General features: G+C 37.0%; 1 protein-coding gene across 2 annotated transcripts; it reads left to right on the top strand.

The window, feature by feature from the left end:
• The first annotated feature begins 8641 nt into the window (after window positions 1-8641).
• On the top strand, window positions 8642-26900 carry LOC149843593 (protein PLASTID TRANSCRIPTIONALLY ACTIVE 7-like). Of its 2 annotated transcripts, XM_090001873.1 has the most exons (5): window positions 8646-8938; window positions 9048-9122; window positions 9239-9313; window positions 26177-26508; window positions 26679-26900. In XM_090001873.1, exons 1-4 carry the CDS (start codon window positions 8885-8887, stop codon window positions 26504-26506), a joined length of 534 nt encoding a protein of 177 aa, XP_089857999.1. In that variant the 5' UTR covers window positions 8646-8884; the 3' UTR covers window positions 26507-26508; window positions 26679-26900. The 2 variants fall into 2 exon arrangements, with proteins under 2 accessions (XP_089857998.1, XP_089857999.1); XM_090001872.1 differs by having other exon boundaries at window positions 8642-8938; window positions 26177-26900.
• The last annotated feature ends 190 nt before the right edge of the window (window positions 26901-27090 follow it).

The following is a 27090-nucleotide window of genomic DNA, read 5'->3' as shown; positions in this document are numbered from 1 at the left end:
TGAGCTAGGTATCTCACCGTTATATATATCCTATCTCATCGTTAAAACAACCTCGTTGTTAAAGATTGTCACACCGTTGTTGGTGTTTCAAGTTTTGACAAGATTCTTCACTAGGGTTGGTTCACCCTTTAACAGTAAGTTATAAATATCATCGTTATTACTCAACAAATGAGGCCTATAGCAGCAAAAAATAGGACAATAACAACGTGATATACCACAGCTATTGACCTGCATTCATGTAATGGGATTAAGATATAAGATCCAAAACAAAATTATCCAACCTATTATCCACATGTGTTCAGGTTGTCAAAAGAGCTTAAACTCAAATGCCGAACACAAGAAACATAGCTTATTGTTGGGTCGTCACATATACTGCTGACGTAGTACAATTGGTACATAACAGACAAAACATATATTCTGTATACTTTGTTCTTTTGTTACATCCAATCTTGAACAAGCAATCAAACAAAATCTCAGATTTTTCAAAAAATATATATCTAGTGGTTATTTACAGTTCTAATGTTACATAGTGATTTACAAACGTACCAAAAGTATCAAGCTTCTTGTGTATTATATGTTCAATTTCAGATATATGATATGCAATACAATCTCTTTTTTATGACACTTATTAGAAACGTTAAAAACCTTTTTGAAAACGGTGAGTGTAATAACATTCGAAACCCTGTAGGGTTTTTTAACTTTTTTTCCACTGCATGGTGTTTTTAACTTCTTCTTTTTTACGGCACCAAGAACCAAGTCACTTAATGGGTTGTCAATATCGGTGTGTACGTATCGTATCATCAAAAGATCTAAATCAGCTATTTTTTAATAAATGTAAAAAAACAGCTTAGAATTGTTTTTAAATATTATTCTATAATATTATTTTAATGACTTTAACACGCGCTACGTTTGGATTGACACGTAATATTTTGTAATTATTTTTTGGCCCATCGATTGGTCAAACGATACAAGTTCGATTCTGATACTGAGAACACTGCCTACACTCAAACCCTTGCTGAACTCACCAGTTAAAAGGCACTTGCATACCATGTGAGAGTCGAACCTGGGACAAAAGGGTATGCACTTTTTTCTGTTAATAGCTCATCAACTGTTGAAGATAATCATCACCAAAATGCAGTTACGTGAGCAGCTGTCTAAGGTTGCAATCTTATCTTTAACAGAAATTTGTTGACTCTCGATTCACTCTGGAACCAACTCATCAAATGTAAATCTTTCAGTTCTAACTACTCCTGTAAATGTATAGTTACTGCTGTAAATTGTTCTGTAAAAATATGTTGAATATAAGACGATAGCACTAATGAGAATGTGTATCGGTTTTTCTCAAATTGTCAATCTTCTATGTTTCCTATCATGGTATCAGAGTTAAGTCAGTGATTTTTGATAGTGCTATCGTCTACTACGTCAACACGTTCCTACAAGGCGTCAATATTGTTTCTAAGCCAACTCTGTTTCTGAGCCAACTCTGTTTCTGCCTTCCTTAATGGCGTTGGCTCGTGTTGCTCAGGGGAACGCAGCAGCAAGTCTGGTGTCAATTAAACTTGACAAAAACAATTATCTTCTGTGGAAAAGTCAGATTGAATATGTCATGTTGTCACAAGATCTAATGAAGTTCGTTGATGGCTCCTGTCAAGCTCCTCCTCAAAAGGAAAATAATCAGGAAGATATTAATCATGCCTATGTTACGTGATGTAGGTATGATCAACTTGCCTTAAGCTGGATTAAAGCAACTGTTTCTGAATATGTGTTAGGGCAGATTCTTCATGTTCAAACTGCTCGAGAAGCATGGACTGAACTTGCCAAATCGTATGGATCTCAGTCTCCCCTTCGTGTACTTCTGCTAAAGAAGGAACTGAGTTTTATCAAGAAAGAATCTATTGATATGGTTACATATCTGGATCGTGTCAAAACATTGTCCAACACCCTCTCCGCGGCAGGACAACCGGTATCTCAATCTGATTTGGTTCAGATCACCTTAAATGGTCTTCCGATTGAATACGAAAGCTTTGTGACATCTGTCACCACCAATGCTATAGTTCAAGATCTTACATTTTCTACCTTATATGACCTCTTACTGAACCAAGAAAAAATGGTGCAGATTATGAAGCCAAAGCCCATTCAAGAAAGCGAATCTTCCCATGTTGCCTTTGTAGCCTATAGAGGTCACGGACGCGGTATGTATCGTGAGGGTCGTGGAAAATTTCACAATCAAGGTCGGTTCTCTCCAAACAACTCAAACACTCCAGACCTAAATAACAATAGCTTTGATAGAACTTCAAAAGCTAAGTCGGTTATTGTATGTCAATATTGTGGCCGAAAGGGCCATACCGCCAAATTTTGTTGGGATATTCCTAAAGCCTTCTCGGCAATGACTCTTGAAGAAGCTAAGGATGAAGCATGGTATCCGGATACTGGAGCTACAAATCACATTACAATTGATGGTTCACAGTTATCCAACCAACAACCCTATCAAGGAGGAGAAGGTATCATAGTCGGTAATGGCAGTTGTGTTCATATTTCTTCTGTTGGAAACATGATTATTAAATCCAGTTCTTCTATTTTTAAACTGAACCGAGTTTTGCATGCTCCAACTATTACAAAAAATTTACTATCTGTTGGACAGTTCACAGTGGACAACAATTGCTCTTTTGAATTTAATCCTTTTAGATTCTGTGTCAAGGATTTACAGACCGGTCAAACAACACTTCAGGGAATACGGACACAAACATGGCTATATCAAATTAAACCGCAAAGCAAGGAGGTGTTTTTGGTAGATAAAAGCCAGAATGGAGCATCATATGGAGTCTGGCATCAAAGGTTAGGACACACACATAAGAAAGCAGTTGAAATTCTTCATTCTCATAGGCTTATTAGGTTGAACAATAAGGATGATGGAGTCTGTGAAGGATGCCTTTTTGGCAAAGCTCACAAGCTACCTTTCAAGGCAGTTGATCACAAAACAACGCGGCCTTTGGAGTTACTTCATGGAGACGTCTGGGGTCCATCTCCCTGTGAGTCTAGAGAAGGATTCAGTTACTATTTCCTGTTAGTAGATGATTACTCTCATTTTGTTTGGATTTTTCCAATTAAACATAAGTCAGATGTCTATGAACGATTTGTGGATTTCAAGTCTATTATTGAAAATCAAGTTCAAAAAAAATTCTTACTCTTCAAACTGATAATGGTGGCGAATTTACTAGTGATCGGCTTGAAAAATTTCTTGTCAAACATGGGATCATCCATCGTTTTTCCTGCCCCCATACTCCACAGCACAACGGTTAGTAGAAAGGAAGCACTGACATGTTGTTGAAATGGGATTATCCATGCTTCATGCGGCCAACATGCAATATAGTTTTTGGGTGGATGTTTTTAGAATGGCTGTATACATCATTAACAGATTACCCAATAAACATGCACCTCACAGGACACCATTTGAACTTATTTTTCATCAGAAACCAAATTATTCTCATCTTAGAAATTTTGGTTCAACTTGTTATCCTGTTCTGGCAGACTATGTCTCTCATAAGTTGGAACCCAAAACTAAAGCATGTATGCTAATTGGGTATGGCGTCAAACACAAAGGGTACCTCTGTTTTGATCCCAAGGATCAGAAAGTCTATATCAGTCGGCATGTATTTTTTGATGAATCCAAACTCGACTGTTCACAAGAAAGCATAAAGCAGGTTTGTCCCAGTCGGTAGGGACTTGTTCTACCTCTCCTAAACCCTGAATCAGGGGCAAACCTTGATCACATTCAGCATTCAGACCAACAATTGTCGTTGGATTCTGATCCCATGATCGTTAATCAAGAACCAACCACCCTTCACAATCAGTCAAATGAGTTTTTAGAAAATGCTCAATCTGGGAATGAAGTTGGAATGCCAATTCTGCCTAGTCCTCCACCATTGACACACACTCATCATATGGTCACAAGGTCCATGACAGGAACATTGAAACCGAGAGCATTTACTGTGACTTCAACAAACTCCAAATTCAGGGAACCTCTGAACTATCAGGAAGCAGTCCAATCTAGTGAATGGTGTTCCGCAATGGAAAAAGAATATCAGGCTCTCCAAAAAATTAACACCTGGCAACTTGTACCAAGACAAATGCACTACAATGTGATTGGGTCTAAATGGGTGTACAAGGTCAAAATGAATCCAGACGGGTCCATTTCTAGGCACAAGGCTCGACTCGTAGCTAAAGGATATCTTCAGGAGAAAGGCATCGATTTCTCAGAAACCTTCACTCCTATCATAAAACCTACCTCAATTCGCATATTGTTGTCTCTAGCAAGTCACTACAAGTGAGAAATCAGACAGCTAGACTTTGATAATGCATTTCTCAATGGAGACCTAACTGAAGATGTCTATATGAAGCAACCAAAAGGGTATGAGAATTCAAACTTTCTGAATCATGTGTGCAAGTTAAGGAAAGCTATCTATGGGTTGAAACAGGCACCACGTGCTTGGTACATGAAGCTAAGTTAGTTTCTTCAAAGTCAAGGCTTTCAAATCTCATTATCAGATCCATCTTTGTTTATTTCTAAAGATTTTCGAACCTATATACTAGTCTATGTCAATGATATTCTTGTTACAGGACATTCCACTGTGGTGACAGAAAAAGTAATCACAGCACTCAAAACCTCATTTTCCATCAAAGACATGGGACAATTGTCCTACTTCTTAGGCATGGAAGTAACATATGACAACGATTCTATATATCTCAGTCAACAAAACTATATGTTGAATCTTCTTCAACGGACAGGCATGAAACGGGCCAAGCCCTCATCAACACCAATGGACTCGTCTACAAAGCTACAAAAAGAAGGAACTCCTTTTGGGGATGAATCAAAGTATAGAAGCGTGGTAGGTGCCCTTCAATATGCCAGTTTTACTCGACCTGATATTTTCTTCTCCGTAAACAAGGTATGTCAGTATATGCATCAACCTACGCAAGAGCATTGGAAGACAGTCAAACGAATTCTAAGATATATTCAAGGCACTTTGCATTTACGACTGCAGTTCAAATCAAGTTCATATCCACTATCACTGCAAGCCTTTGCAGATGCAGATTGGGCTGGATGCGTAGATGATCGAAAATCGACAAGAGGATGTGTTGTATTTCTGGGTAATAATCCTATCTCTTGGTATGCCAGGAAACAAAGAACTGTTGCACTATCCAGTACTGAAGTTGAGTACAAGTCTCTCGCCGGAGGAGCAGCCAAGCTACTTTGGACTCAAACGCTACTTAAAGAACTCGGTTTCTCAACCAAACGATCCCCTATTCTATGGTGTGACAACATCGGAGCTCTTTACTTAGCATCGAATCCAGTCTTCCATGCTCGTACTAAACATATTGAGGTTGATTTTCATTTTGTTCGTGATCATGTGAACAAAGCCAATATTGAAGTTCAGTTCATTCGTTCCAATGAGCAACTGGTTGATGGTCTTACAAAACCACTCAATGTGACCATGTTTAAACAGTTCAGAGGCAATCTAAGCTTGTGTGATACGGTGCTCAGATTGAAGGGGCGTGTTAATAGCTCATCAACTGTTGAAGATAATCATCACCAAAATGCAGTTACGTGAGCCGCTGTCTAAGGTTGCAATCTTATCTTTAACAGAAATTTGTTGACTCTCGATTCACTCTGGAATCCAACTCATCAAATGTAAATCTTTCAGTTTTAACTACTTCTGTAAATGTACAGTTACTGCTGTAAATTGTTCTGTAAAAATATGCTGAATATAAGGCGATAGCACTAATGAGAATGTGTATGGGTTTTTCTCAATTTGTCAATCTTCTATGTTTCCTATCATTTCCTTGGGTAGACCTGGAATCTTGTATCTTGAAAACCTACTTGGGGTTTGCAATGTTTGGGTCTCACATGTTAAAAACACAGGGATTTTCAACGTTTTTAGCAAGAGTTGAAGTGAAATTTCAATGTTTTGAAGTACAAATGACCAAATTGTTTGTGTTTTAAATTGGGTGTTTAGGTGTATCGGGGAGAAAGCTTTTTTTATTATCTGTTGCACACCTGTGAGGTAAGCATGGATGGTGGACCCACCCATGCCAACACCCAAATCAAAACAAGAAATAAGTGTTTGATTAGATAGAATAAGATTTTCAAGATTCCAAGAAAACAACTAAAAATATGAAAGATGAACAAAAGACAGGGTGTAGTGAACTTACTCAGTTTTCTGCAAAATTCTAATCCCTCTTGCTTTTGCATTCTGTTGACAGTCAAGCTGCAATTTTCACAGAGTTTTTGGGCTCTTACCGGGTGATTTCTTATAAAAAAATGAGCTTTTCCATAAGAATGAAGATTTATTGGAATAAAGATTCCAAAAATTTGGATCGTGGGCAAAACAATAAAAAAAATGCAAGAAAAAAGTATGTACAAATTGAAATTTTAATTTAAAAAATATAAATTTGGACATTTGGGACGGCTCCTCAAAGCAAAGCAAGAAAGAGAGAAAAGAGGGGGAGAGATTTAGGAGAGATGCTCTCAAAACCTCTAAAAGCCCAAAATAGAAGGTTTCTTGAACCTCTCTTGATTTATGGAAAGAACAAAAGAATAATAGAGGGGCTTTTGGAAACTTTGAAAGCAATTAAAAGAATTTTAGAAGGTAGAAAATGGTTTTAGAAGGAAGTGAAGACTCCTATTTATATGTTGGAGGACACCCCCCTCCCCTCACACGTTACCTGCTCTTGAAATGACCAAAACAGCGCAGGCTCTATCAACAGGCTAATTTGTGTCGACAAGTCTCATACTTTTTGAGACAATGTGTTAACATATATCCAACCTGTCGATACTGCCTGCGTTTAATCGACTAAGGTCTGGTATTATAGTAATTTCTTCAAGCTTGGTATCAAAACGATGAGTGGTTTGAAGCATTGAAAGCTGACATCCTCTACGTTGTTTATTTTAGGTAAAAAATAAAATTTGACTATTTGATTGGTAAAAAATGCAATAAAATTGAGTTTTACTTTTCAAAACTTATAGCTTATAACTTTTCACATATTAAAGTGATTTTTGTTTGGTCGAAAAACTTAAAGCTCTATTTTTTATAAAAACATTTAAAGAATGAGTTTTGGCAAAAACTGCTCTCAAGTACACCTGAATGCTCTTGTTGGGTTTTGTATAAAAGGCTTTTCTATCTCTCTTATTATTAAAATCCTAAAAAATGATTCTTTGGCGAAAGTATCTTGCTCCTTGCATGCGAGGATACTTCAAGTTTACATTCGAAGCTATGACAAGTGAACATACCATTCTATTTTAGATGAGTCCAACGCGGTAACTCTAATGTGTGGAGCCATCCTTCATGTTAATTGGGAACGCAAATAATTTAGTGTCAATAGACTATATTAAATATCTGATGATAATATCATGATTTTTAAAAAAAATATGAGAATGCACTGCTATCACACTTTTGGGTGGTGTGATTCTAGCTAGGGGTGGCAAAACCTGACACAACCCGCTAACCTGACGGTTTGGCTTAAACTAACCCGTTTAATAAATGGGTCGACCCACCTAACCCGTTTATTAAATGGGTCGGGTTTGTGTTAGGGGTATGTCAACCCGCCAACCCGGCTGACCCGTTTAATAAACGGGTTAGGTGGGTGGGTCAACCTGTTTACCCGAACCCGACACACCCGCTAACCCGCCCCCATTTACCCAACCCAACCCGTTTATTAAACGGGTTAACCGGGTCATGTCGGGTTACCCGTTTAATAAATGGGTCGGGTTCGTGTTTGCCACAGCCGACCCGTTTAATAAACGGGTCGGTTCGTGTTGAGGTATGCTGACCTGCCAACCCCCGGACACGACCCGCCAATCCGACCCCATTGCCACCCCTAATTCTAGCATGGCGTTCCTAACACTTGGCAGCATTAAATGTTGCCTACCAACCCAAGCAACAAGCGGTTTATTGTACTCGTTCCGAGGGGGCGATCTCCTTTTTATGGCATGTGGGAGGGCCCTTTATCCCTTAATTCCTTGATATGGGACTGTTCAAGAGTCCATTGAAGTGGCCAATGATTAGTATGCTCTGAAATGCTCTAAATCTCAATAGGTTTCGTATATTGTTTAGTATGTAGCGTACTTGCATAATGTTTATGCTCGCTGCTCTATCTGTATACATATATAATAAATGGGCATTGTGCTAAATGAAACATGCTATCTAAATGCTTACGAGTGCTTGCTTTTACAGGAATTACTTCTGGGAGCATTTGATTCAGATACAAGATAGGTTTTTAAAAGGTTTAAAAAATCAACTACCTATAATTTTCATAAAATTTTGAGGCTTCACATACTATTTTATTTTGTCGAAAATGCATAACCCGAGTTTCAATTTCTAAGTAAATCAATGATGCTGAACACATCTATAGGTTAGAATTAAAAATAAAATTTCCGAAAATCCAATAGCGTGTTTTTATTTAGTAGGGTTTTCTGATGTTTTTTCCGACCTATATGCTTGTTTTTATAAAAATCACTTTTTGGAGCACTTGATTAGGATATACATAGTTTTCAACTGCCGAGATTTTCCCTTTTTTTTTCTAGAAAATCTCATGTTCTTTGCCGACAATATCCTAGAACGAGATTTGTGAAGCCCGCCTTGTCTTTTGGGAGAAGGGCGTCCTCTTCTCTCCCCCAGCACCTTATCTGCTCCAGAGCAGAAAGAAGGCCAAGATCGTTTGTTCACTGCTGATAAATTTCTCAGAGAGAGAGAGAGAGAGAGAGAGAGAGAGAGAGAGAGAGAGAGAGAGAGAGAGAGAGCAACAAGATGCGCTGCCCCTTAACTGAAAGGTGAAGGTGGTATTCGTTAATGTAAAAGTTTTCTAACTTAATTAGAATAATAATATAATGGCTGCTCTCCCTTCTCTCATCAACGTCTTTCATCCTTGCACCACCTTTCCGGTGAGTCTTTCTCTTTTGTTTCTCTTTCATTTCTTTTCATTTTCGCTGTCGAGTGAGGCTTTCATCGGCACCATTCATCTCATTCACTTCTGTTTCTTCTGCTCACAAGGTCTCCATTGGAGGAAGCGTTGGTGATGGGATTAGGAAAGGCGCTTTCTTCTCTGTTTCCCGTGTCTCTGCGAAGGTACGCATGTGACGCCCGTTTCTTCTTCGCCTAATTTATTTTTCCCTTTCGTCATGATTGGAATTCCGATAGATTCACGTTGAAATAACAAGGAACGTAATCGTTTGTTTTCTTAGGGAAGTGATGACCAACCATCATTTGGGCCTCATCATAAACGTAGCTCTAGAAGAATCTGGAGGAGGAGGAAATTGGTAATTCGGTACCCATCCATTCCCCTCCAAATTTTTGTTTCAGTTTCAATTGTTGTCGGCATTCATTGCATAATTCTTTGCTGGGTTCTTTTTTCTTTTTTAGGCCTTGCGTGATTTTGACATTACGTTCGGCTGCTCCTTTCAAAAAATATGATTCAGAATCACTTTCTAATTTGCTTGAGATTCAGAATCACATGGGGTCTCATGCGATTTGAATCTCAAGCAAATTAGAAAGTGACTCTCATTTGCAAAGGCAAATGAGATTCATTTTCTTACCGCTTAACTTTTTATGTTCGGCTGCTTATACAAATCAGATTCACTTTTTCATTCAAATGAGAAAGTAAATCAGAATGATCCAACCGAACGTGCCCTAAATTTAATGAGGTATATGTTATCCGAAAGAAACGATAGAAATGAAAATTTGGAATTACGCGATTATCTACTCTAGTGGTGTTTTCTTTTTTTTCTTTTTTGTGGCAAGGGAGCAGTTTCATTTTCCAGTGAGCAGCAGGACAATGATACAGGTATCGTGTATATGTATTTTCAAACATCTAGTTCTCTGTTAAATTCAGGATAAAACTCGTCTTTAGTGAACCACCGAATGTAGTTTGTTTGTTCGTATACTAAGTTGAATTGCAGCTGTAAATCTCTCTAAAGTTCAAATTGTAGTCCAACAACGGCACGGTTTTTTTTCCTAGTTAAAAATGGAAGCTGCAGGTAAACTTCTGCTGCTGTTACTCGTTGATGTTGTTTTAGAAATATGATTTCTTTTGCATGATTGAAGATGTTCCATATGTGGTTTCTCCCATTGATTGATGTGAGCAAGGCTGATCTTTGTACAATTACATGGATAAAAGTAACTCGGAATCTTAGATCCAAGCTATGTCACATGGGTGCGGGTGCGACACGGGTGCGGCGCAATTTCAAAAATTTTGGACACTGGGACTCAGCTATATATATAACAATAATTCTAGTAAACAATTAAAATTAAGGTAAACACATCTATGGGCCATGGTTAAAGGAAAAAAAACTTGAAACTATGACCTTGTGAAATGGTCCATAATCTGTACTGGTTCAATTTTTGAAATGACCCCTTTACTATAGCATTCACATCTTTGTGATATGTTCAGTTTTGACATTCAAATGTTTAAACTTTATACGTTAACAGTTGCACAGTGTCACAGACTGTGCAATGAAGTCTGTGACTGTGCACGGTCACAGACTGTGCAGTTGCAATTGCACAGTCTGTGACTGTGCAACTGCATTGCACAGTCTGGTTATATATATATATTTTAAAAAAAAAAGATATATAAAAAATGAATTTTTTTGTTTTTTATCTTAAAAATGAACATTTTTGGACTCGGTCAAAGTTAACCGAGTCCAAAATGTGGACTGACTCGGTCTCGACTCGTTGACCGAGTCCAACTCGGTGTTGACCGAGTCCGGGCCGAGTCCGAAGCCGCACCCGTGTCGGGGCATGTCGACTGGGGTGCGGCGCCTCCCTAGCCGAGTCCGTGTGACATAGGATCCAAGTTGTTTGCATCTTCTCAATAACACCATTGTCTTGTGATTGTTGGAGGAAGATAACGACATGTGAAGGCTGTACAGTATTGTACAGTGTGTTTAGTAAGTAACATTGCATTACTTCATTATAACAATCCTATGCTAAAATATATAAGCATATGATCTACATGTCAAAAAATACCCCAAACTGACACTCAAAAAATATATATATTTTTAAACAATTGCAAAAAACCTCCGAAAGAGCAGGGGCACGTTACAAATTTAATATTCACAACCCATCAACCATTTCAGACATATAATAAATTTAAACTATGAACTAAAACTTAATTGAATAGTCTCAAAAAAGTTTCACATTGTTCCCAAAACAAAAAGACAAAACACCCCTATCCGTCAGAACCCAAGCCACCAAATCCATATCCCTCGAGTCCTCTAGTGAGTCAGTCCTATAATCACGGTGTCTCAATGCCTGAAAAACATTTATAGAAAACAGGTAAGAACCAAAGTTCTCATATGAGATCTTCTAAATTTTCAACAATAAGGAAATAGCATAAAGTAAATCAAGCATAAGTTTAAGAGGAATCATAGGTAACATATCATCACAACTAACTTACCATCTAAGCAGTTCAAGCAAGCACTCAACAATTTTATGCTAAATCAAACATTTAAAGATGCATGAAATTAATGCTAAACATTTAGGGATTCACATATCAATACTATATGCATGAATAACTTTTTAAGTTATTGATTTTGCATGCATGTCTCTATTTAATGCACACAAATTTAATTTACTTTCTTACAAACCCGCGAATACTCAAAACGGGAAAAGTTTCCGAGGTTCAAGACAGTTCTCAGTCATAACTTAACACACAATTTGTATTTTAATTACTGGGTTCCACACTTGTTTCTTGATCGATATCATAAATCTTCACCATCTATCGGAACATTAGAAATCCTCACCTAATGCCGGGATATCAATGAAAATTCACAACCATTGACGTTACTTTCTTCGTATACCAATAACTACAGTTGAGTCAACAAAACCACCCCTAGGTAAAGTGGCTGAAAGTTTTCTACAACCGTGGCCGGGAACACGAACCACACATCGGGTTCTTGGGGACAACAAATGCACATGGTGTTTAGTATCCTCATAGTCTCCTACGATCACCATCTAAGGTTTTCACCTTTTTATAGGGACACCCGAGAAGAAAATTATTACACTATTTGGTCTCTTTTACCATATTAATTAATAGTTCTTTACATAAGAATAATTATGCAAATCAACATGTAATAACAAATTTGGGCTTTTGCCCCATCAAATTCAAAAGTGTAATCAATTCAAGGAAACCAATTTTTAACAAAATCATTTTACAATGCAAAAATCACAATTTAATATTTCGTAAACAACACATGCTCACAGCCCTCAATGGCCTCTCATTGGAACAAACATTACCACAGTAAATTAGCATTGCAAGATTTTTCAGTGAATATGAAACACACATAATAAACACAATTTCATGTTCAAATGCAACCAACATATTTATATATAAACACATATATTGTTGCGAACCTGTTAAAAAAGCAAACAACATTTATATATATGTTAGGCTGTGAATCTGTTCAAGAACGCCGACAATATACACAAACAACATAATGCACACAACATAACGTAAACAGTGTAATGCAAACAATATAATGTAGACAACATATACATCAGCATGTGCAAGCAGTACATGCGTAGACAACATATGCATACGACATATGCGGGCTGTTGAGAATAAGTGTTTTTTTGGTTAAGTTCTCATATATTAGAGGTTTTCTGAAATATTATTTTCATAAGGTCTTAGATGTAATTTTTCTGTTTTGCCTCTCTCTATTTAATATAGAGAGAAGCCCTAATCTCATTTAACGAGTTCTATTGTGCAGCCGTCTCTCTCTCTCTCCCTCTCTCTCTCTCTCTACACTCACAGGTGGCTGTACAACCCCATCATATTCTACTTGGTATCAAAGCGTTCGATCGTGGGAGCGTGATCTTCATCAACAGGGACTGATTTTTTTTCTCACCAACGAGGAGCAACAACACTACGGCCTTTTAAAATTCAGGTTCGGTGGGGTTGACTGGGGAAGATCTGATCACAGATCTGGGATGTTACCCAGATCTGTCGTCAGATCTAAGGAGAAGATCCACTACGACCGAGTGTTGCCGAGACTGGTTTCTACTATGACGTGATTTTTTTTTGTTGTTCGTGAGTTATCGAGGTGTGTTCCTGCTGTCACAGATTTTTTTTTGTTGCCGTGAGTGCTGAAGTTCTTGTCGAGGTGTGTTCCTGCTGTTTGGGAGCAGCAGAAATTATTTTTTCTGTGCTGCCGTGAATGCAACTTCCTTTTCTGTGCTGCTGTGAATGCAACTTCCTTTTCTGTGCTGATTACTTGTGATACTTACTGGATGTCGTGCATTATATGTTGGAGAACAGCAAGTGTAGTGAATACTTTGGTTTGCAACTGCAGTCTCTCATTTATCGTGATGTGTTTGGGCCATTCAATGTTCGTGATTTCTGTGCTATCATCATCAACTGAAATTTAGTTGTTTCAGTGGATTGGTTTATTTCAGAATGTGGCTGTTGTGTCGAGTTTTTTTTGGAAACATGGTAGCTTAAGTTTCTGTGTCGTGGAAAGTAGCAGGTGTGATTTCCTGCTGGACTGAATTTTATTTCGTGTGTGGGTTGTTGTTTGCTGTGGAAACATCAGATGTGGTTTCTTGCTGAGTTGAAGAAAAAATTCCTCTTGAACACTTGCTGTTCAAGTGAGATATTCTGTTTTTTCCAGTATGGCTGAAAATTCGAAATGTGATTCCAAACTGGAACACATTGGGGAGTATAAGGCTTTTGCCAACCCCTTCTCATATGGCTCTTTTGTAAGGTTGAATGAAACCAACTATGCCAGGTGGTCCAGAACTTTTATGATGTCGGTATCTGGACATCGTCGAAAACATATTTTGTTGGAAGGCGAACCCACTAAGAAATTGGGAAAATATGTCACTTGGGATGAAGATAATGACATAGTTATGTCATGGATCATGAATAGTGTAGAACCCCATATTGCCGATGGATTGATCTACTATAATACAGCCAAACTAATGTGGGACAATCTTCGTGATACATACTCTCAAGAAACGAATGTGAGTCGGATCCTGCAAGTTGAATAGGAAATATATAACTTGCAACAGGGAGATCAGACCTTGGCCCAGTACTATGCCTCTGTCAAAGCTGCGTTTGAAAGACTTAATGCTCACAGGCCTCTTTGTTGCCCGAAGCAAAAGGATCATCAGGAACAAACCATGGTTGCTCGTTTTCTTACAGGTCTTTCTTCAGATTTCTCTGTTGCAAAAGTTCAAATGTTGACTGGTTCAGATGTTCCCACTCTTGCTGATGCTTACAATCGTCTGAGTAGACTTGCGATCTCTCTGCCACAATCTCAGCCTGTGACTCAGTCATCTGCTCTTGTTGTCCCATCTGGTTATGGGCGTGGAAATATTCAGAATATCAAAGGACGAGGACGTGGACGTGGTATGGGAGGCAGAGGAAAGCTTCAATGTACATTCTGTGGAAAATCTTGACATTTAGAAGATCGTTGCTGGGATAAGCATGGTCGGCCAAGCTCTTCTTCATCCAAGTCATATAACCCCAAAGCAAATGTTACTACTATTGAGGCAACAAATTCACCAGAGACTATCACTGCAAATGAAAGTAGTATCACCCTTAGTCGTGCGGAATATGATGAGTTGATTGCTCTTCGACCTTTGAGTTCCCCCACTCCTATAACTGTGGTTGCCTTTTCAGCCGGAAATCATCTCCATCCGAATGATAGTAAGTGGGTTATTGACTCTGGTGCATCCAGACATTTGTGTGGAAATTCACGTGTTTTCTCAGATCTAAAGGTCATTAAGGCTCAACTTGGAGTCTCATTAGCCGATGGGAGCTCCTCCCCGGTTGTTGGTCAGGGAAATATTTCTATATCCTCCTCATTACAGTTGAAAAATGCTCTTCATGCTCCAAACTTTTCTCAAAGTTTACTTTCTGTTAGTTGCCTTATAAAAGAACAAAACTGTAGAGTAATATTTGATCCAATGGGTTGTCATTTTCAGGATTTGCTGACGGGGAAGAAGATTGGTGGAGGCTATGAAGAAAATGGACTTTACTACCTACATCATCCAATGGGTTCTGTTCATGCTGCAGTGGAACATTCATTCAGTCTTGTTCAGTGGCATTGTCGTCTTGGTCATCCTTCATTGTCAAAGCTTCAGTCGGTCTTTCCTCAGATTCCTTCCACCACATCATTTCAGTGTGAAGCATGTCAGTTGGGTAAGCATCATCGAAGCTCGTTCCCTTCGAGTAAGAGTCAGTCTAGTAATAAAGTTTTTGAACTTCTTCATGCAGATGTATGGGGTCCTAGTAAGATTCCTACTAGGACTCAGTGTCGTTATTATCTTGTTATTGTTGATGATTTCTCTAAGTTATCATGGGTATTTTTAATAAAAGAATGATCTGAAGTTCCAAGTCTTATCAAATCCCTAATTCTTGAAATAAAAACTCAGTTTGAATCTATTGTCAAGATTGTTCGCACTGATAATGCTCTCGAGTTTAAATCAAAAGGTCTGTTACAATTTTACCAAGATCATGGCATCCAACCCCAAACTTCCTGTGCCTATTCATCTCAACAAAATGGAGTGGCTGAGCGAAAACATCGGCACCTCCTTGATGTTGCCAGGACCATTATGATTCAATCAAATGTTCCTGCCTTATACTGGGGTGATGCGATTACCACTGCTTGCTATCTGATCAACCGCATGCCTTCGTCTTCTGTGGGTGATCAAATTCCATTACATATCCTAAAACCTGATGCCCCACTTTTTTCTTTCTCACCAAAAATATTTGGATGTGTTTGTTTTGTACACAAACTTGGCCCTGACCGTGATAAATTAGCCGCTCAAGCTACAAAATGCATATTTATCGGTTATCTAAAAAATCAAAAGGGCTATCGATGTTATGATCCTATTTCTCGCCGAGAGTATGTCAGTGCGGATGTATCTTTCTTGGAATCTTCTCCATATTACTCTAGTTCCGGTTCCCCGCTGCAGGTTGATCCAGCTGAATCTTTTCCGTTACCTATCCCTCCTTTTCCTTTGGAATCTGTGCCCTCCTTACCGAACCAAACTTTATCCTCCTCCAGATTTAATAATCCGCCATTGGTATATGTGCGTAGAGCTCCATGTCCGCAAGAGCCTTCATCTTCTTCTTCTCCTGAGGTAAGTTCTACTGACAATAATGATCTTCAGGATGATGATAGCAGGCCTATTGCTCTACGAAAGGGGACAAGACAATGCACCTTATATCCCATATCTCATTATGTCTCCCATGCCAGAATTGGACATCAAATGAAGTCGTTTATTTCAGCCTTGTCTGCTGAAACCATTCCTCTGAACTATCACCAGGCAACACTTGATAATCGCTGGAAGCTGGCTATGCAAGAAGAAATGACAGCTTTGGTCTCTCAGCATACCTGGGATCTAGTTGATTCCCCAGCAGATGCTGACATTGTTGGATGTAAATGGGTATATACAATAAAGTACAAATCTGATGGTTCTATTGACAGGTACAAGGCCAGATTAGTCGCAAAAGGGTATAGTCAGACATATGGAATTGACTTCTTTGAAACTTTTTCTCTTGTGGCACGGATGGGTACCATCCGTCTTGTTCTCTCAGTAGCTGTTCAACATGGTTGGAGCTTGTGTCAATTAGATGTGAAAAATGCATTTCTGTATGGGGATCTATTTGAGACCGTTTACTTGCAACAACTTCCAGGTTTTGAGGTTGAGGGGGAGTGTCAGAAGGTGTGCAGATTGAGAAAGGCGATTTATGGCTTGAAACAAAGTCCTCGTGCATGGTTTCAAAAGTTGTTTGAAGTGATGTCAAGCTTTGGCTTTAATAGATCGGCAACAGATCATACACTTTTTATAAAGAAAACTAGCTCTGGCATAGTTGTTATGGTGGTATATGTGGATGACATCATTCTTACAGGAGATGATGTGAAAGCTATTGAAGCCACAAAGGCTCATCTTCAAAAACACTTTGTTACAAAAGACCTTGGTTCACTCAGGTATTTTCTGGGTATAGAAGTTGCTAGAAGCCGTGAAGGGATGGTTTTGTCTCAGCGGAAGTATGTTCTTGACTTATTAAAGGAAACGGGCATGTTGGGAGCTAAACCAGCAAATATTCTCATGGACCATAAAGTTCAGTTGTTTGAAGAAGGGTCAAAACCTGTTGATAGCAAAAGCTATCGCTCCCTAATAGGGAAGTTATTATATGTAACTGTGACCAGACCAGATATTGCTTTAGCAGTAAGCAAAGTTAGCCAGTTCATGGACAAACCAACTGAGGTACACTGGAATGCAGCCATAATGATTCTCAGATATCTAAAATCCTCTCCTGGAAAGGGGTTACTGTTCAGGAAAGGTGGAACTCTGGAGATAGTAGCCTATTCTGATGCTGACTATGCTGGATCTGTAGTAGATAGAAAGTCTACCACAGGATTCTGTGTGTTTTTAGGAGACAACTTGATCTCATGGAGAAGTAAGAAACAAAATGTGGTTTCCCGGTCAAGTGCAGAATCAGAATATCGGGCTATGGCCAAAACAACTGCTGAATTGATATGGGTTCGCACGGTTCTTAATGATCTCCAGGTGAAGGTTTCCTCTCCAATGACCATGATGTGCGATAACAAAGCGGCAACATATATAGCAAACAATCCTGTCTTTCATGAGAGAACAAAGCACATTGAGGTTGATTGCCACTATGTAAGAGATATGATTCAAGCTGGTCATATCACTACAAAATACCTAAAGTCTGAAGACCAAGTTGCAGATATGTTTACAAAGCCTCTTGCTAGGCCAAATTTCTCCAGATGTTGTGACAAGCTGAGCATGATAGATATCTATGCTCCAGCTTGAGGGGGAGTGTTGAGAATAGGTGGTTTTTTGGTTAAGTTCTCATATATTAGAGGTTTTCTGAAATATTATTTTCATAAGGTCTTAGATGTAATTTTTCTGTTTTGCCTCTCTCTATTTAATATAGAAAGAAGCCCTAATCTCATTTAACGAGTTCTATTGTGCAGCCATCTCTCTCTCTCTCTCTCTCCCTCTCTCTCTCTCTACACTCACAGGTGGCTGTACAACCCCATCATATTCTACACGGGCAACATGTGCAAACAACACAAGCATGGGTAGCAGGTGTAAACAACATATAACAACATATATACATATGTATATGCCGCTGCAAATCTGTCCATAATGCGGACAGCACATATATGTATATATATATATATACACGTTGCTGTGAATCTTATCAAGAACGCAGCCAGCACATGTGTATGTAAATATGCTGCTTCGAATGTTATCAAGAATGCAACCAGCACATGTGTACATTACATATACTGTAAATCTAACCAAGAACGCAGAAATACATGGAATATACATGCAAGAATTTGCGATGCAGAAAATTGAATTTAACCATCAAGAACGATAAAAATATGTATGATATGTATGCAGAAATTTTCAGACATAATTAGAGATGCATAAACTTAGATTTAAGCATCAAGAATGATAAAAATCTTTATGGTATGCATACAAAAATTTTCAGACATTATTAGGATGCATAAACTTGGATTTAAGCATCAAGAACACTAAAAATATATATTTATGGTATGCATGCAGAAATTTTCAGACATGATTAGAAATGCATAAACTTCGATTTAAGCATCAAGAACAATAAAAATCTCCATGCTATGCATACAGAAATTTTCAGACATAATTAGAGATGCATAAACTTAGATTTAAGCATCAAGAACGATAAAAATCTTCATGGTATGCATGCAGAAATTTCCAGACATGATTAAAGATGCATAAACTTGGATTTAAGCATAAAAAATGGTAAAAATATACGTGATATGAATGCTGAAATTTTCAGACATGTTTATAGATGTATAAACTTGGATTTAAGCATCAAGAATGATAAAAATATACATGAGATGCATGCTGAAATTTTTAGACATGTTTAGAGATGCATAAACTTGGATTTAAGCATCAAGAACGGTAAAAATATACGTGATATGCATGTTGAAATTTTCAGACATGTTTAGAGATGCATAAACCTGATTTAAGCATCAAGAATGGTAAAAGTATATATGATACACATGCAAAAAATTTCAGACATGTTTAGAGATGCATAAACTTGGATTTAAACATCAAGAACGGTAAAAATATACATGATATGCATGCAGAAATTTTCAGACATGTTCATGGATGCATAAACTTGGATTTAAGCATCAAGAACGGTAAAAATATACATGATATGCATGCAGAAATTTTTAAACATAATTATGGATGCCGAAATTTAGTAAGATCACCAAAAATATATAGAATATACATGCAGAAATTTGCAAACATATTCATGGATGCATAAACTTGGATTTAAGCATCAAGAACAGTAAAAATATACATGATATGCATGCAGAATTTTTCAGACATGATTAGAGGTACATAAAGTTGGATTTAAGCATCAAGAGCGATAAAAATCTTCATGCTATGCATGCAGAAATTTGCAGACATAATTAGAGATGTATAAACTTGGATTTAAGCATCAAGAACGATAAAAATCTTCATAGTATGCATGCAGAAATTTCTAGATATGATTAGAGATGCATAAACTTTGATTTAAGCATAAAAAACAGTAAAAATATACGTAATATGCATGCTGAAGTTTTCAGACATGTTTAGAGATGCATAAACTTGGATTTAAGCATCAAGAACGATAAAAATATACATGAGATGCATGCTGGAATTTTCAGACATATTTAGAGATGCATAAACTTAGATTTAAGCATCAAGAACGGTAAAAATATATGTGATATGTATGTTAAAATTTTCTAACATGTTTAGAGATGCATAAACTTGGATTTAAGCATCAATAAAAATATACGTGATATGCATGCTGAAATTTTCAGACATGTTTATAGATGCATAAACTTGGATTTAAGCATCAAGAATGGTAAAAATATACATGATATGCATGCAAAAATTTTTAGATATGTTCATGGATGCATAAACTTGGATTTAAGCATCAAGAACGGTAAAAATATGCATGATATGCATGCAGAAATTTTCAGACATGTTCATTGATGTAGAAATTCAGTTTTAAGTATAAAAAATACATGGAATATACATGCAGAAATTTTCAGATATGATCAGCCCTTAAACCCATATGATTTAAGACATGTTAAATCTTCGTTCTATCAGAAAAAGAGAGGAACCCGTACCTTGCTTTGCTGAAATATGTGAAAAGAATAGAAGAAGAAGAGGAAGAATGTGATGCCCTTCCTTTTTTTTTCCTTCTCTTTTTCTCTCTAGATGACGTTTTTGGAGCCTCTCTTTTTATATAGGAAAAGGCCTCGCCCTTCTAGATCATCTTATTTAGGATAGAGTTCTACCAAATGTAGAACTCTACCCTATATATATATGTTTCTTAAAGTTTTAAATTCCTTTTGTTTTAAATAAGTTATAGATGGATAATGGGTCTGGGTTAGACCCATGATCCAAATCCATATTCATTCGGATTTCAACCCATTCATGGGTACTAATCAATATGGATCCTAGACCAAGTCCAGATTCATATTGACGTCAACCTATATATATATATATATATATATATATATATATATATATATATAACGGTCTAATCCGATTCAAGTGAAAAAGACCCAAAATATATGTTGGTCTAATTTAAAAAATGCATTTTCTACATATTCAAAATTACCAAATCTGATCTCCTACAAAATCTACGACTCATAACATATCTAACTAGGGTCCTAGTTCCATTTAAACTCTTGAATTTTGCCTTAATTTAATCTGATTTTAACTTGAATTTCACTCAAATTTAAAAGTTAAAAATGAATAAAATTTACATGTGTTAAATATCACACATGGATCTCTTCAATGGGCCCTGGACCATATTCGGACCTAGATTGACATCAGCTCATATGTAATAATTTATTATTTTCAATTTCAGACATATAAAATATAGTTATTAAAGTAAAAGTTGTATTTTCAAACTTGAAATATAGGAAAAATTATGAAATATTACATCCTTACCCTCTTAAAAGAAATTTGCTCATGAAATTTAGTAAATACTCGAAAAAGTGAGGGTATTTGTCTCTTTAGCATGCCTTTCCATATACATTTCTCAATACCTTGTTATCGGATTTGAGTTGATCATGCTGACAAAATCTTTCATTAATTTTTAGACTTTTTTCAGCTATTTCTATGTTTTTGTCGAGTACATAGGTTACCAATATTTATATATAACCTAGAGGGTTATAAATGAATGAGTTACACCACGCTTTCGCTGTGCATTCTGATAAAATAATTTATCCTCAAAGATCAAGCCTACCCCCTTATGATTGATCCCATTAAAGCAATACAATCATATCAAGCATACAATTTAAATCATCACACTAATTTAAATATAATTGTCTATATAGTCAAAAATAAATTTTTTTCCATAATTTAAAGAAAGTAAAGAAATAAAAATTCACAAGATACCCCTTACCAATGATTTAGAGACTGCGTCTTGAGTACAAGTTTATGATCTGTATAGTGGTAGTTTTAGCTAGCTCTGATATCTTATCTCTAGGCTTTGATACTAACTCTGTAATGACCCAGACTGACTCTCGAAAAATATGATTTTTTTAAAATAATTGCTGAAAACCTCCCAAGGACTAGGGTCACATTACATATTTAATATTCACAACCCATCAACCATTTGAGACATATAATAAATTTAAACTATGAACTGAAACTTAATTGAATAGTCTCAATGAAGTTTCACACTATTCCAAAAACAAAAAGACAAAGCATCTTTATCCGTCAGAACCTGAGTTACCAGATTCATAACCCTCGAGTCCTTCAGCTAGGGAGTCTCATCATCACAGAGCCTTAGTGCCTGAAAAACATTTTTAGAAAATGAGTAAGAACCAAAGTTCTCGTACAAGACACTCTAAATTTCTATCAGTAAGGAAATAACATAAGTAAATCAAGCACAAGTTTAAGAGGAATCACATATTCCATATCATCAAAACTAACTTATCATCTAAGCAGTTCAAGCAAGCACTCTACAATTCTATGCTAAATCAAACATTTAAAGATGCATGAAATTAATGCTAAACATTTAGGAATGCATGAATAACTTTTTAAGTTAATTTATCAGAATTGCTTTTTGCATGCATGTCCCTATTTAATGCACACAAATTTAATTTTCACTTTCTTATAAATCTGCGGATATTCAAAACAGGCAAAGTTATGCCAGTTACAAATCCATGCACACAAACATACAAACCTATGATCAAACAAAATGGCACCACAAGTAATATCGGCAAGATATACTTGATTTGTTGAAAAGTGCTCTAGATTATGAATTTCCTTGAGGGTATACCAAATAATCAGGGAGGCACTTGCCTCCCTCCCCCACCTCTACTTGTCAATGCCTTCCCTATATAATAGGATATTTTTTTAGTTTAATTTATCTAAAGAGTTCCTAACATTCCCCCAACATGCACCCACCCACACATATACACAACTTTAAAATTTTCTTTTTATATGAACTTAGTAAATATTCTTGTTTCCCTTGATATTAGATGCATGTTTCTTATTCAGTCTCTCTCCTGGTTCCACCACTGAACTTGCTCTTAAATTTCCCCCCAACCCTTGGTTCTGATTTTTTCTTGCAAATTGACATTGCCGTTATTGTTTGGTTCAAAGGATAATTTGACAATCAAAATTTTCAGGTGAAAACAACATTATTAATAATTTAACTAATTTTTTGGGTACTTGATAATAGATCAGTAGTATTGTATTGTTACTTGTATCGATTGGACGCAAAATTAGATACGTATTGTAAAAAATCATATCTTTTAATAAAAAAAAATCAAAATTTCCAAAAAAATCATGAAAAAAAAGTTAACAAAAATTCTAAAAAAATCATAACACATGAAACAATGATTAATTGTACAAAATAGAACCATAAAATCATATATGAAGCATTTATGTCTCTATGAGCTGGACAAGACATCATCAAACATCAACTATCTTACAAGAACAATGCAAAATATTAAATATCTTGTAATTAAGAAGATGTCAAAAGACTCGTACTTTCATATTACATAAACAAAATAAAATAACCAAGTTTACTTGAGCAAACTGCAAAAGTCCTCTCCCTTGTACACGGATTGGGCCCCAAATCGCTCTCACGACTCCTAGGGTGTGTGAATATCCCTCTAATGGCCTCTAAAAAAATAAGGGAGTCGGCCTTCAAGAGGTCTTTAAAACCGATATTTTTTTTACTATTCAGCTATGTCACAGGCATTCGGCAAACCGGGTGCCGCACCCGGTGCGGTCAACCCGACCCTGGGTGCGTTGACTGGACCCACGCCGGGGGAATTCCCCAGACCAGTGTTGTGAAAAGCGTCGGCGAGGCGTAAGCCTCGAGGCGTAAAGAGTAAGCCTCAAAGTTTTTTTTTAAAACTTAAAAAAACTATAAAAAATATCTAAAATTATAAATAAATAAAAAAATCTTTATTGATGAAGCAACAACCCACAGGAAATAAAAAATCTCAAAAAATAGTGACTTCATCAAAAATAATAGTGAGTGAGTTCATCAAAAATAAAACTTTAAGCCTTTTCAAAAATAGTATTTTGGCATCATTTTTTCAAAATAATGAAAATTTGAAGCATGCAATGATATTATCATGAAACATTGTGATATTTCCCCTTCCTAGATTTCTGATTTAACATCTTTTTCTCAATTTCATATTATTTCTATCTATTATCTTTTTTCTATTTTCCATAGTTTGGCATGAAAGACAGCCTATTTCTATTCTGTTTCCTGACTTTTCCATTTTTTCTCTCTATCCACAATTGCTAAGCTTTTCTCATGGAAAATAGGTGTGCTTGAGTTATCTCATCTAATCGACTCACTGAACATTGATAGTGATATCATGACTAGCTCAAAAATTATATCTTAGTCAGTAGGTTATGTATCCCCTCAACTTAAATGTTAAAGTTTAGCATAAACATGCTACAAGATCAACAATAGCATGACTGCAGTCAATCATGTCAAAAGGCTCATCAGAAGCAGAAGAGCTGTGGCACTCCACAATCATCATCATGACTGATTGGTGACTATGCCCTCAAGTAGCAGAGGCTCTAAAATGAACAAAGTCCTCCACACTGTTAAAAGCTGATAATCCAAAAGCCATTGAAGGAAGGCAAAATGTCAGCCAACCCTTTTTAATTTTCCTTTTTTTTATGATATGCAGGCTGGGGTTAGTCTCTCAGGTCTTGAACATGAGACTCTTTGTTGTGATAGTGCTACTTTACAATCCAGCTATCTCATTCTTTTAGGCCTGTCAACATGTCACCTAGCCCATGTCGACAGACCTAAACAGAAATTCCACAGGTTTCCATGTTGATCATCTATGTCACATAGGTGTGGGTGCGTAGTTGCGGCATTTTAAAAAAATTGGGGTGCGTGGTTGCGGGAGGGTATAAATTTGCACGATGCAGCACCTTTACTAAGGGGCTTATGGTTTTCCACATTAACTGAAAACAAAAAGAATAAATTAGAATAGTTGAATGCATTTTCTGTGCATGAACTACAGCAAAAAGAGAGACAAAATCTGTGCATCTGTGCATTTTTATAGTTTCATGTTGTATCACGCGAGAGATGAGAGAAGAGATAAGAAGAAGAGGAGAACGAGAGAGCAAAAAAAATCCATACCTGTTTCGGGGCTCCACCACGCGAGAGAGAATGTTGTGAGCCGTGAGGGAGAGAAGGTTGTGAGAAAAAAACAGAGATAGGGGGTGAGACAAAATAAAAACACATAAAGGGGTCGGTAGGGCTTTGTTTAAGCCCTAATTTTTTGGTCGAATGAGGGTTTTGACCCTCATTTGACCAAATAAATTGAGGCGTGTACGCCTCAATCCGAGGCGCGCCTCTCCTCAAGGCGTGCGCCTCAAGGCCTATGAGGCGCACGTCTCATGGGTATTGCGCTTTATACCTGCGCCTCAAGGCACAAAGGCCCTCGCCTTGAGGCGAGGCACGCTTTTTGCGCCTTGAGGCACGTTTTTAATAACACTGCCCCGAACCCCCCTTTTTGCAAGGGCAAAAACTCTGAATAAGGCTCTAGAACTCATCAGCTCGACCCCTCCCCTGCACAAAGAGGGCGTAGGGAGGGGGCTCGACTCCTCCCTTGCACAAATTTTATATATATATATATATATATATATATATATATATATATATATATATATATATATATATATATATATATATTTGCCGCACCCCCGCACCCGCACCTGCGCCCATGTGACATAGCTATTCAGCCCTTTTTAAAGTGCACCAAAGGTGTATTATACAATACATACGATACAAATATGATACACACTCCTATCGTGATACAAGTGTGTATCTTATCATTATTTTTCATAGTAACATGTATACGATACGGTATGGTACGATACTTACAACATTAGGTTTTCAAATTGAATTGACTGATTTATTTATTTTGATAAATTTGGTATTATATTTGCCAGTCACAGCTATCTTACATGTCTTGGATATTGTTTTTAACCAAGCCATTGAGTTAAACAGTTCTGGTTGGACCCGTTTCCAAGGACAAAATTTTATCTTCTCTGAAAGCCATGTGTTTTAATGTTTACATAATTGTTAAATGCAAAGTTCACAAAAGAACAGAAGAACATGGATATGTACTGGAATGTGTGCATGAAGATTAGTCACTCACATATAATTAAATTTTTCTGTGCCTGCTTCTTGTGCTGCTTGACAGTAAGTCTTGGTGGTATGAAAAGGTTTTCTCATCATCTGAACGGAACATTTTTTTCTAGTCTGTACTCATACAATCTCCAAAAATAATGAGAATATTTTGTTGTTTGCTCATGCATTATGATTTCTGATTCTACTTCAACCTTGGTTTTATAATCTAAGGGCCAGATTCTCAAGAGTCATGGCATCTTAACGAAGGGATTTGTGTTCAAGATCCATTCTTCCCTGGCCCCAAAAGGAAAATGAATACATATTACTTTTCTGTACATGCAACAGTGAAATTGCTTCATTTTGATGTTTAATACATCTCCATCCTGAATCCCTGATTGATCCTGAAAATGGAACAAATGGAAATCAAGTATGACATCTTATGTTGCTCTGTATGTGTTCACAGACAAAGAAGGATACATTGACTTATAAGATGGAGAGGATTCCTTTTCTGGAAGAACAAGTGAGAAAGATCAGGGAAACTGGAAAGCTTATGGCATTGGACATTGAGCGGCTAATGCTACGGGAAGAGAACAGGTTTGATTTTGTGAATGAGGTTGCAGCGGAAGCAAAGATGTATGTTGAGAGGAATCGCGACGAGTACGGGGTGAAGAAGCCTATATTACATGTTCTGAGCAACCGTATGAATGAGGCTGGATTTTACAGGCCAGATGGATACATGGAAATTGACCCTTTCAAGCCTGGTCCAACTTATCTAAAGGAGGAGGATGTCTAAGGGTAATGTGCTCTGTTTCGCTTGATGTTGTCATCTATCAGTTAATAACCATGCAGTTTGGTATGTTTGCAAACTCTTCTGGTTTAAATGCCCAAGTAGCTTCTGATGATGCAAATTTCTGCTACTGCACAGCCTTTCAATCATATTCTATGCAAGTTTGTTGTTTCTGCAGGCGGTTTCTTCACTTTGGTTCTTACACAGCTGTGACTTTTGGGGTATGTTTGTAAGTGATCGAAGTTTTTCATATCATATGAAAGGCATATGATGTTTGGATATGAAAATTTTCATAACTTTCTGCACCTACTTCAGTGGAGAAACTTTTTATATATGCGACTATTGAAATTGTACAAAGATAATTTTCTCTCATTTGAAAGTGTGAAAATCGTGTTTTTCACATTATGTATGGAATTTTTATTTTTTATTTTCCCACTTCTAAACGTGCCTTAATGCTTCATTTGTTTCATTCCCATGTAAAGGAAGGGCTTTTCATGGGAATGTGCATGAATTTCTAAAATAATCTTGCCAGCCTTTCCATGATAAAGCTTTCATAGTGGGGGCGGTATGAGTGAATTTACACGGAAAAA

This window comes from Nuphar pumila, chromosome 3 (genome assembly GCF_984573655.1).
Source record: "Nuphar pumila chromosome 3, dmNupPumi1.hap1.1, whole genome shotgun sequence".
NCBI lineage: Eukaryota > Viridiplantae > Streptophyta > Magnoliopsida > Nymphaeales > Nymphaeaceae > Nuphar > Nuphar pumila.
The sequence above is the reverse complement of the archived record's forward strand: the minus strand, read 5'-3'. Positions and strand labels throughout refer to the sequence as shown.